We start from the raw sequence: 12392 nt of genomic DNA, 5'->3' as shown, positions 1-12392 counted from the left end.
GTTTCATCAATAAACATTTGGATTTTGTGCACAGGAAGAAAATGGTAGTAATAGAGAAAGCATGCAAGTTATTTACAATACCAGGATGCTGCCTGGAATAGAGGGCTGTAGTTATTGGATAGGATAGGATGGTTTTATTCTTAATGGAATGCAAAATTCAAAATTCAAAGTAAAGTTTATTATCTATATATGCCACCATATACAACCCTGAGATTCATTTTCCTGTGGGCATACTCAGCAAATCTATAGAATAGTAACTATAACAGGATCAGTGAAAGATCAACCGGAGTGCAGAAGACAAATTGTGTAAATGCAAATATAAATAAATTGCAATAAATAACGAGAACATGAATGCAGGAGGACTTACAGAGGTTAATAAAATTATGAGTGGCACTGGAAGGATAGACAGTCAGAGTCTTTATCCCAGGGTAGTTAACTTTAGAATGGCACAGAGTTAAGGTGAGAGAGGGGAGATTTTTAATAGCAATCTAATGGATAAGTTGATTTCACACAGAGAGTTGTTGTTATGTGGAACGAGCTGCCAGAAGAGGTGGGAATGGAAGAAATAAGTACAATGTTTAAAAATCATTTGAAGAGTTATTTAGATGGGAAAAACATAATGTGACATGGGCCTAAAATGGGCAAATGGGATTGGTGTAGATAGGCATTATGGTCTGCATGGTACAGCACAGAGGTAGGCTCTTCAGCCCATCTAGTCCATGCTGAAACCATTTAAACTGCCTACTCCCATTGACCTGCACCAGGACCATAACTCTCCATACCCCTACTATACAAGTACCTATCCAAACTTCTCTTAAACGGTGAAATCGAGCTTGCATGCACCACTTGTGGTAGCAGCTCATTCCACACTCTCACGACCCTCTGAGTGAAGAAGTTTTCCCTCATGTTCCCCTTAAACGTTTCAACTTTCACCCGTAAGCCATTACATCTGATTGTAGTCCCATCCAACCTTTGTGGGAAAAAAAGCCTGCTTACATTTATCCTATCTATACCCCTCACAATTTTGTATATCTCTATCAAATCACCTCTCAATCTTCTTATGTTCCAAGGAATAAAGTCCTAACCTATTCAATCTTTCCTTATAACTCAGGTCCCCCAGACCCAGCAACATCCTTGTAAATTTCAACCTTTTTTACATCTTTACTGTAGATGGGTTGAAAGTACCTGTTTCTATGCTGGACAATTCAATGCTTCATTGAACATGGTAGCACAGTAAAGTACTCAACATAATCAAGGACCACACCCACATTAAACATTTGCTCTTCTCCCCTACCCCAATCAGGCAGAAGATACTAAAGCCTGAAAGCGCGTAGCACCAAGCTCAATAACAGCTTCTATCCCGTTTGAAGACAATTGATCAGTCCCCTAGCACAATAACATAGATTTTTGACCACATAACCTCACAATCTACCTTGTCATAGTCTTGCATCTTATTGTCTCCCTGCACTGCACTTTCTCTGTAACACTCCATTCTGCATTCTGATATTGTTTTACGTTGAACTACCTCAACTAAATGTTGTAATGAATTGATCTGTATGGATGGTTTGCAAAGCAAGCTTTTCACTGTACCTTAGTGTATGCAACAATTATGAACTAAATATCGGAACTGGTTGCCGTAAAATGCTTGATAAGCAAAAACTGCAGTTGCTAAAAACCTGCAATAAAAAGAGAATGATGCAACATTGTTTGATAGAGAAAGAAACAGAGTTAATATTTCGGGACAATGATGTTTGACCAGAACTAGAAAAAAAGTTAAAAATCTAATATGTTTTGAGATGCAGAATGGAAAGTGGTGGAAAGAATGAAGGGAATGTCAATGATTGCTAAAGCCAGGAGGGAGCGCATTATTTATGGCATGGTGCTGCTTGAGAGGATGGTGAAGCCTTAATTACAATTAATTTGTCTTGAGGAAATGTAATAGAGTTGTAGGTAAGAAACTTGATTGTTCATCATATCCCACAGAGAACCAGCCATAGCTGTGGTTTATACTTGGAGGGGGTGACTGGAATTGGAGAAGAACTTGTTCAATGTGAGAATAATGTCAGCCAGGGAGAGAGCAGGTATATGTGGAGTGGGATTAATTTGGTATTTCTGCCAGGAAGTGTCAAAGAGCCCTTTGATCATTCTGGTGTGGGATGAGGTGAGTGGACTGGACATCCATGATGAAAACTGGCTGTGGCAAAGGGCAATAAAGGTGTCACAGATGTAAACGGATAGAATCTGGACAAGAGAAGAAAGAAGAGATTCAAGGTAGGAAAAATAAGGGGTGAGAGAGCAGGTTAAACCAATGAGTCCATCAGGCAGTCTTCCCTGTGGATCCTGGGGGAAAAGATAAAGACGGAAGTAGTTTACATCAAAGCCGATATTCCATAAAAGAGAAAATAATAACTGTGGCATAAGTAACCTTGGAGGCTGTGGAGGGAAGATATTTGGAGGAAATTATGTCAGTAACTCTCTCAGAGAAGGTGCTCAGTTGCAAGGTCATGGTCACTGAAGAATACAAGTGGTACAAGAGAGCTGGAGTTCAGCCCCAGTAATGAAGAAGTCAGTTTAACAAATGACAGTACCATCTTGGTAGCAGATTTTGTGAGAATGTTAGGTCAGGTCTTTAGTTGGTGGAATGCAACAAACTCGGCAAGGAATACTTTGAAATGAGTGCAACGACAAGTATAAGAACAAATCTGTACTTTGCTCTCACATTTACTACATTTAGTGCTCAAAATGTGGTATCCTCTACAATGGAGAAAACCAAAAAGCAGATTGCAGAACACAGGCACTCAAACACAAGCACGACATTGAGCTGCCAGCTGCCTGTCACTTTAATTCTTCATCACACTCCGACCTTTTTGTTCTGCAGATGCTGGAATTTCAAGCAACACACACAAAAAATGTCCTGACGAAGGGTCTTGGCCTGAAACATCGACTGTACCTCTTCCTATAGATGCTGCCTGGCCTCCTGCGTTCACCAGCACTTTTTGTGTGTGTTGCCGACCTTTCTGTTTTTGGTTTTGCTGCATGCCAATGAAGCCCACAATTAACTTGAGAAACAGCATTTAATTTTGTAATTACATTACAGCTCTCTTAAAATTATGTGTTTAACAGTTTTAGCTAAGCTATTTTCCCCATTGTCTGACATGCTGAGATTTTCTTGCATTTTGTCACAAGATACTTCCCAAGGTGAAGTAATGCAACTGCAGCATTTGAAAGTTAATACAAGGTGTATCACAATGTCCTCCAAGAGGACAACAACCTTGGCATAGGGTTTGGAGGCTTGTGTGCCTCAATAACCCAGGAAGCTATGTTGGCTGGAGTCAGGGCTTTACGCTTTGGCTGTTGTAACAGGTCAAAGTCGAGAGGCCACACTAAGAGTGGTCTACCAGTCCCCCAGTGTGCGGTTTCAGCTCGGGGCTAACAACCCTGACTGGTACAATACTGTACAGAAGCAGCAATGAAGAATTATTCATCTGAGTTTGACAGTATTCCTGAGTCTCCATCTGGAACTTGCATGACTGACAGTAGTGAAAACTGACCTGCTGACACGACAAAAAAGCCCTGACCACCACCAGATGGAGGACCTTCACTGTTGTCCTAAATGCCAGTGGCATAACAGGCAGTAGGTAGATAGGTATCAAAATATATAACATTAAGCTAATTCGAGATTCAAAATCTGTTGGAAACACTAAACACAGGGTTAACTTTACCGCACACAAATGCTAATTGAGGTGGATTCATTCTCAAAGTTGTGGTGGTACGAGAGAGGGAGCAAAATTTTGATTGTTTGACTTGTAGAATACCAACCCCCTCCCTCTCCTGAGATATTTTCCCAATTTATTAAATTAATTAGAGAACACCAAGAAATTGCTAGAATATGAGCTTACTAGGATCCCGGTGAACAATGGGACTCCACATCTGTTTCTTCAATCAGTTGGGTTTAAGAATTGAGAACACAGTGAATTGGGAGTCAAATTTAAAATATATACATATATCTCTGTCCTGTGCTCTAGATCATTAAATCTAGTTTGTGTGTTGAAGAAATGTCTCAAAATCAGTGGGATGTGCTGTAAAATCAACCACAGCACAATATTGTCACGAGGATCCTTGTGTGTTCCCAGATTATCATAAGAAATCTGGTTTTGCTGTCCTTGAATATTTGTGGTCTTAGCTGTCTGACTTAAACAAAATTTCTCGATGTGGGAATAAAAAAAATTCTGACCACTGTAATTCATTTAGCAGATTATTAAAATGAAACATTTGCTTCTATTTAGCCAACAAATGTGTATAATGATGGATAAACATTTGCACGCATGCTTAACAAAAGAAAGATATTGACCCTTTTCCAACTGTATCCCAATTAAACATAATACATTTCTACCATTCGCTTTTGTAAAATTCAAGCACCGTGTTTTGAAAGTGGAAAGGGTCTTGTAATATTTTATTCCATGCTAATGCTAAAATTGACAAGTTTCTTTATTTTGATTATATATGTTATATTTGACATATGCGTATATGTAAAAATAATACATTCAAACATCAATGTGAAATTTAATAGTGTCTAAATTTAGTCTTAGAAGTTCAAAACTTTGTCTTGTGGAAACACTCTAAATATACTTCAGCATAAAGTAATCATCATCATCATACTATGTTTCACAAGAGAAACTGAAAACTACTTCCATTAACTTCAGAAAATCCTGTATGTCAAGCTTGACATTAACTATATGGTATATGGTGTAACCAACTTTGATTATATGGTGGGCTAAAATACTCACATCAATTGGGAGTTCTGCATTTGGTTTACTTCCCATTTGGTTCAGGACTATACAATCAATCTTTCAGACTACTATTCAACAAAATAGTTTTGAGTAAATTCATTACTCAAATGCAAACAAATAAATGGAAAACAGTTTTCTGCAAATCTTTCCACCTGTAATGAAAGACGTCCAATATGGAACCGCAATATTCAAGACAGAAGAGATTCTGCATATGCTGGAAATCTTGAGCAACACACACAAAATGGTGAAGGAACTCAGCAGGTCAGACAGCATCTATGAACAATCAATGCTTCGGGCTGAGACCCTTCATCAAGACTACTGAAGGGTCATCCAGTCTGTTGAAGGATCTTGGCCCAAAATTTTAACTATTTTCCTTTGTAGATACTGCCTGACTTGTTGACTCCCTCCAGCAGCTTGTGTGCATTGCTCTGGTAATATTCAAGAGATTCTGGCAAAGTATTCGGACTATTCTTTAGATGCAAGCTCTCTAGAACTTCCAGTGAGTTTGACTTCTCAACTTCTCAAACTGGAGCACCCAGAGGAAACCGGAGCACCCAGAGGAAACCCACAGAGTCATGGGAGAATGTACAATCCTTACCCGCATTTGCATTTAGAAAGGCAAACATTGATTAGAGACAGTCAGAATGGCTTTTTTTATGAGAGATTATGGCTCTTAAATATGAGTTTATTTTTGAGGAGGTAACAAGAGAATTGACAAGGGTAGAGTAATGTGCATTGTCCTTATGGACTTATTCGAGGATGTTGACAAGGACCTGCAAGTAGACTGATCCAGAGGGTTAGGATATATGAAATCCACGATAAGATAGTAAATTGGCTTGGTCGTGGAGACAGAGGTAAAAGTGGATAGTTGCTTTTGAGATTGAAGATCTGCATCCAATGGTGTGCTGCAGGGATTGGTGCTGGATATTTTATTGTTCATCATATTTCATAAATTTATCACATCAAATCATATAATGATTTGGAAGAGAATGTCAGTGGCATGATTAGTAAATTTGCAGATGACACCACAACTGGTGGTAAAGTGGACAGTGAAGAAGGTTGTCTTCGGTCACACAAGGGTCCAGATTAACTGAGTAAGTGGTTAAGGGAATGGCTGATGGAATTAGCCCAAACAAGTGTGATGTGAGACAGTTTAGGAAGTTAAACCAGGACAGGACTTGTGCAGTAAATCAGTGGGTCCTGGGAAGTGTTGTAGAACAGAGAGACCTAGAGGTACAGCACATAGTTCCTTCAAAGTACCAGCACGGGTAGAGAGAGTGGAGAAGAACGCATTTTATAAGCTTGCCTTCATTGACCAAGGTGATATGTTATGGAAGTTGGGGTGTAATATTACAGTTGTATAAATCAATGGTTAAGTGGCACTTGGAAGTATTCTGCGCAGTTCTGGTTGCCACATACATGAAGGATATAATTCAGCCAGGAATGTTACAGAAACGATTCACTGGTATATGGCCTGCACTGGAGGGCTTGATTGGATAGGCTGGGACAGTTTGCCCTAGAGAGGGCGAGGAGTCACCTTACAGACTGAGGTTTATAAAATTATGAGGAGCATAGATGATATGGTCTTTTTCTCAGAGTAGGAGAGTCTGAAAACTAGAGGACAAGTGCGAGAGGAGAAAAATTTAAAGGGGACTGAGAGGTCAATGTTTTCATACAGTGAGTGGAATGAACTACCAGAGTTGGGCTGAAGAGCCTATTTCCATGCTGTGCAATTCTGTGAGTCTACATTACCCATTGATTTGATTCCTCCTCATTTTCAACAGTTGTTTTATGCAATAAGCGAACATTTGCTTTTAAGAATGTCACAAAAATATTTACAACTTTTTTTTTGGAAGCGTACTTTCAGGTACAGAGTCTCATGTACATGCATTGTTTATTTTAAGAAATAATCCTGAACACACATCCTTGCATTTCTATTTACAAAATGCAAACAAACCAATATTATCTCTTCCATCCTTCTAGGAATGTCATCTCAATGGCTTTCACACTGAAGTGGCATCTACAAGGTACAATTATAGAGGCTGGGGTGCTTTAGTTTCTCTATTTGTGAACTGATAAACTCAATTAAGACAAACAACTTACATCTCACCTTGTACAGTATGGAACATACAAAATCATCTATACAGTATTTGAAATATAATCTCTGTAGACTTGAATCCCAACACAGTCTGAAGGTTTAAGTAGAAAAGGGAGAAAGATCAATCTATAGCGTATACTGTTTAACAGAAAGTATCTTTCCATTTGATCGTGCTAGGAGTCATCCATTTGGATTACTTCATCTTCAGCCACCATGTCCATCTCCTCCTGTTGCTGACCTCCAGTTTGCTCATCTGGGCATCCTGGCAGGATGTTATTGATAGTTTGCAAAAGTTCTTCAATCTGTTCTTCTGTTAGTCTTTCCTCACTCTCCTCTACCATCTGGAGCATTAGAATACAAAATAATAATTATTAATGAAAATCATTTAGTTTTATTCCATTACAAATAAAAGAGTTCACAAAGTCAGCTTCTTGGATTTTTTTGTTGAAAGAGAAATAAATTAACTTAATAATTCAGATCTGTAAAATGATAACAATTCTTGCAATGCAAAAATGGTTATTTTCAATAACTTAGATATGAGGTTTATCAGATCCATTTCCGATATTTCAAACAACATGGTAATTAACACAGGCTCTCGGATGATGCTCATTTTCTTGACACTTTACTACATCACATAAGTTATCGTGAGATTCCTTTCCCTGAAATTTTGAACCAAGGTATGAGAAAAGTACAGGAGATAATGCATCCATTATAACAAATAAACAGACACTTTAGGCAGGTGCATTCCACTTTATATGCAAATATCCCACACCATAATTGCTGGCTTCTATATTCCCCCCATACTATTTTCAGACATTTCTTGGCTCCCACAAAATTGTCTCACTGGGCTTATATACTCAGTGGCCACTTCATTAGGTACAACTACTCGTTGCTGCAAATATCTAATCAGCCAAGCATGTGGCAGCAACTCACTGCATAAAAGCATGCAGAATTGGTCAACAGGTTCAGTTGTTGTTCATACCAAACATCAGATTAGGGAATAAATGTGATCTAAGTAACTTAGACCATGGAATGGTTGTTGGTGCCAGATGGGGTGGATGAGTATCTCAGAAACTGCTGATTTCCTGGGATTTCATGCACAATGGTCTCTAGAGTTTACAGAGAGTAGTGTGAGAAACAAAAAAAAATCCTGTGAGCGGTAGTTCTGTGGGCGAAAATACCTTGTTCTGAGAGAGGTCTGTGTAGAATAGACAGACTGGTTCAAGCTGCCAGGAAAGCAACAGTAACTCAAATAAATTCTAACATGGGCTGAAGAGAAAGACTTTTTGGCACTTTTTTGATTTATACAACTGAGTTAAAAGATCTTGCATGATAAAGTTACATGAGAGAAGATTCACATTTAGACTGGGAATGAGATGAAAAAGTATAAGTAAGAAGAGAATAGCATTGGCCTATTCTCAATGGAATTCAAAAGAGTCAGAAGTCGTCAGACTACCAATGCAGATACTGACCATTTAAGACTGAGTGAGGAAGTATTTTTTTTTAATTGAGTATGACAAAATTCAGTTCCTTGCTGAAGAGGGTCACGGATATTCTGTTGTTCGATATAATCGACGTCTAAGACTGAAATTATTGGACATTTAAAGAACTTTAAGATGAACTCCAATGAAGTCTCACTGAATAGCAGAGAAAGTTTGAGAGAAGTCAGGTTTCCCCTTATCATGTTCCTATGAAAAGCTGCTGAAGACAGAGCAAAGGGAAGAGATTAGAAATTCATACCAGCTGGTCGAGGAGCTGGTAAATAAAGTCAGCTAGAATTGGGTAAATGCCATTACTGAGAGTGGAAGAAAATGGAATAAGAGCAGGTACAAGGCAATATCTTGATACTCACTGTGAATATTTTACCTAAATTTATATACCTTTTTCAGGCCTTACCCGTTTTTATTCCTAAATCCTTTTTTGACTCTCTTGATTCTATTATATCTTCTTATATATGGAAAAATAAACATTCTTGACTAAATAAAGTTCATCTTCAAAAAGCTAAAAAGAATGGAGGTTTAGCTCTATTTTAGGTTTTATTAATGGCAAGTCAATATACAAAATCTTACGTTTTGGTCATATTATATTAACCATGAGTCTGATATGGGTTTCTTTAGAAGCTAACTCTGTTAATAAATTCTCTATAATTTCTCTTCTTGGATCCTCACTTCCTTTATCCTTAAGTAAATTAACTGGTAATTTGGTAGTTAAACATACTTTGAGTATCTGGGTACAATTTAGAAAATATTTTGGTTTAATGGGATTTTCTCTTTCAAGTCCCATTTTTTCTAATTTTTTTTTAAACTCTCTATGACCGATCTAGTTGTTAAAGAATGGAATAGATTAGGTATTAAATGCTTCCAGGATCTGTTTGTTCGAGGAAGTCTCCTTTCGTTTGAGCAACTGTCAGTTAAATATAGCTTACCAAAAACCCACTTTTTCCGATATCTACAAATCAGAGACTTCCTGCGTTCTCAATTATATACATTTCCTAATAGTCCTGATAAGGACTTATCAGATGTCATTTCTAATTTGAAACCCTTTCATAATGGTTCAATATCCAATATTCATGGCATATTGTTGGGAATGAGAAATGCTCCTTTAGACAAAATTAAAAATCTCTGGGAACAAGACTTACAGACTTCAATTTCTGAGGGAACTTGGAATGAAATTTTTAAATTGGTTAACACTTCTTCGTTATGTGCCTGCCACTCCCTCCTACAATTTAAAGTGGTCCATAGGGCTCATATGACTGAGGATAAGCTATCTCATTTTTATTCGGATATATCTCCCTTTTGTAATAGATGGAGAAGCTTCATTAATTCACATGTTTTGGGCATGTCCAAGTCTTGAAAGATACTGGAAGGAAGTATACCAAACTTTCTCGGTACTTTTTAAGGTAAATTTTAAGCCGAACCCTTTGACCACCCTATTTGGTATTGTTGGAGGAAAAGATATTATTTTGGAGACACCTGATTTGCACATTTTGGCATTTACTTCTCTTATAGCTAGGAGGGCGATCTTGTTTAAATGGAAGGATGTCGTTCCGCCTACTCGCGCTCAATGGTTACGTGATGTTATGTCATGCTTAAATTTAGAGAAGATCCATCGTTCAATTTCTGAATCTAGCCAAGACTTTCAAACATTGTGGGGACCATTTCTGAACTATTTTCAAAACCTTTGACTTGCTGTTAAAGTACAGATGGTGGCTAATAACATATTTCACTTTATGATAAGGATTTTTTTTTCCTTTTTTCTTTCTTTACCAAACAGCTTGATCTTGGTATTGGGTTTAGTTTTTTTTTCTGTATAATAAAATTATTACATTTCAATATTATGATTTAATTTATACATGAATATAGGGTGATGTGATTGCAAGTGTGATTCTAATATAATGCATTTGGTATTACTTTATTTTTTTTGATTTATAATATTATATCTTCTTGTACTCTATTCTTTTATGTAGAAAATAACAAAAATATTGAAAGAGATACTCGCTGTGAGGAAAATCTTATGAATAATTAAGATTTTTAGGAACTTCTGTGCAAAATAGGGCGTTGGAAAGAAACTGATCATGGGGTGGTGTAGAAGAGACAACCAACTAGTTAGCCAGAGAAGCAGAGTGCGGTCAGGGAAAGGTACAGCAAAGTGAGAGATGAATTTGTGAAAGGTAAAGGTGTGATGGGAATAAATACAGATATTCCCTAAACCAGGGGTTCCCAACCATTTTCGCACCATGGACCGGTTTAATATTGACGATATTCTTGCGGATAGGCCGACGGGGGGGGGGGGGTGTACAAGTTCAACAGTGCGTGACAAGGAATGAGGAAAGGTGCAGTTGACTCATATCATTTCATTTCACTAAATCATATTGTTTCCTCACGGCCCGGTGGTTAGGGACCACTGCCCTAAACTAATCCAACAGAAGAAGAATTCAAATTGAAGGCACCAGCTGGAATGAAACAAAGAATGCTCCTGATTTTCTGTCATGGAAAACCGGGGCTGAGATCTACCCAGGTCTGTACTACATCATGTAGATATGGTTTGGAAGAAATAAAGGGAATTAAATAAGGCGCTTAGTCTGAAAACAGCTTAGATATTGGTGGATGGGAATGATTGAGTCTGGCTCAGTCAACTCATTAGGTGATCAGAAAGGGAGGGATCAGCTATTGGAGAAAAGAACGTGGCAGAACACTGCAGGGGTGTTCAGGTTAGTTAGGGAGAAGAGTACAATGTAATAGGGGCAGATTGCAACTATTGGTATTCCAGAGAAATCCTGATTGCACATTCAGGGGAAGGAAGAATCATCAACAGTCAGTATGGGGTGAGAACTATGAGTCTGAAGCAGTGGGGAATGCATGAAAAGAATATATCGTTTTTGTGTTCAAGAACGTTAGCCTGTTCCACAGGGAAAGCTAGAATCAGACAGTTGCCATTTAGACTCAGACAGTTCTTTAGTTATTTGACAAAACACTCACTTTTTAACAAATGCCACAATGAAACCAGAGATGGAACTAAAAATATTGGAGAGAAACTGTGTAGTAGATCTTAGTGAGGAGATCAAATTCACACATGGATCCTTTTGGCAAATTCAGCACCCTGCTGACTTCAGAGTATGGTGAGAGAATGAGGATGGAGGGGTGGATGAATTTGAGATCATTCAGAGGCAGCCACTATTTGGGTAGATGCTTATTTCAGTGCAGAACATTCTGTGAAATTATGCAAAAAGGAAAACACAGACAGATAATTGAGTTGACAGGATTGTTAGAAGGGAACGAAAGAAAGTGGTGTTAAGAAACTGACAGAAATCCAAGGGAGCATAAACCACATGCAAAATTGACATTTTTTGGAGAGATTTATGGATGGCCTAAAGAATTATGTGGAAAGAAGGACTAGGACATACATGGTCCAAGTGAGCTTATGAAGCTGAAAACAGATGTCAGGAGCATATGTGAATTGCACACGAGTAAAGGGGGCTGATTGCAAATAAAAAATGAATGGATTGAATATCACAATTTGATTTTGAGTTGATTGAAAATAGATTCAAACTCAAAGCAGGTGTGGAGAAAGAAAATGTGGCAGTAAAAGGAGGTCTTGGCAAATGGACAGACTGGGAAAAGAATAAAATAGATGATCACTGAAAATATAAATGAAAATCATGAAGTTAGAAACATAACTCCTAGGAGGGTAACATTGTTCAGAGGCAGTGATAAAAGCATAAAATGAAGAAGGAAGCATGAAGTCTGCAAAAGGACTTGGACATATTGGGAGAATGGACAAAGAAGTGGAATACAATGAAGGGAACTGTACGGTCTTACACTTTGGTAGAAGTAATAAAGGCATGGACTAGTTTCTAAATGGGAAGAAAATTCAAAATCCAGAGATGCAAAGGGACCTGGGAGTTCTCGTATAGGATTCCCTAAAGACTTGAAAGTTGAGTTGGTGGTAAGGAAAGCAAATGCAATGTTAGCATTCATTTCAAGAGGACTAGAATTTAAGAGCAA

At 38.0% G+C, this 12392-nt stretch overlaps 1 protein-coding gene across 2 annotated transcripts in view; it reads right to left on the bottom strand.

The window, feature by feature from the left end:
- Positions 1 to 1198: 1198 nt before the first annotated feature.
- Positions 1199 to 12392, bottom strand: part of crcp (calcitonin gene-related peptide-receptor component protein) — an 87995-nt gene continuing 76801 nt past the window's right edge. For both annotated transcript variants that reach the window (XM_063031235.1, XM_063031236.1), the window contains exon 6: positions 1199 to 7229. In XM_063031235.1, coding sequence (XP_062887305.1) covers positions 7062 to 7229 — 168 coding nt within the window. In that variant the 3' untranslated portion in view covers positions 1199 to 7061. The remainder of the gene's footprint in view (positions 7230 to 12392) is intronic.

The sequence above is a fragment of the Mobula hypostoma genome, chromosome 23, assembly GCF_963921235.1.
Source record: "Mobula hypostoma chromosome 23, sMobHyp1.1, whole genome shotgun sequence".
NCBI classification, from domain to species: Eukaryota; Metazoa; Chordata; class Chondrichthyes; order Myliobatiformes; family Myliobatidae; genus Mobula; species Mobula hypostoma.
Note: the sequence above shows the minus strand (reverse complement) of the source record. Positions and strands in the feature narration are given on the sequence as shown.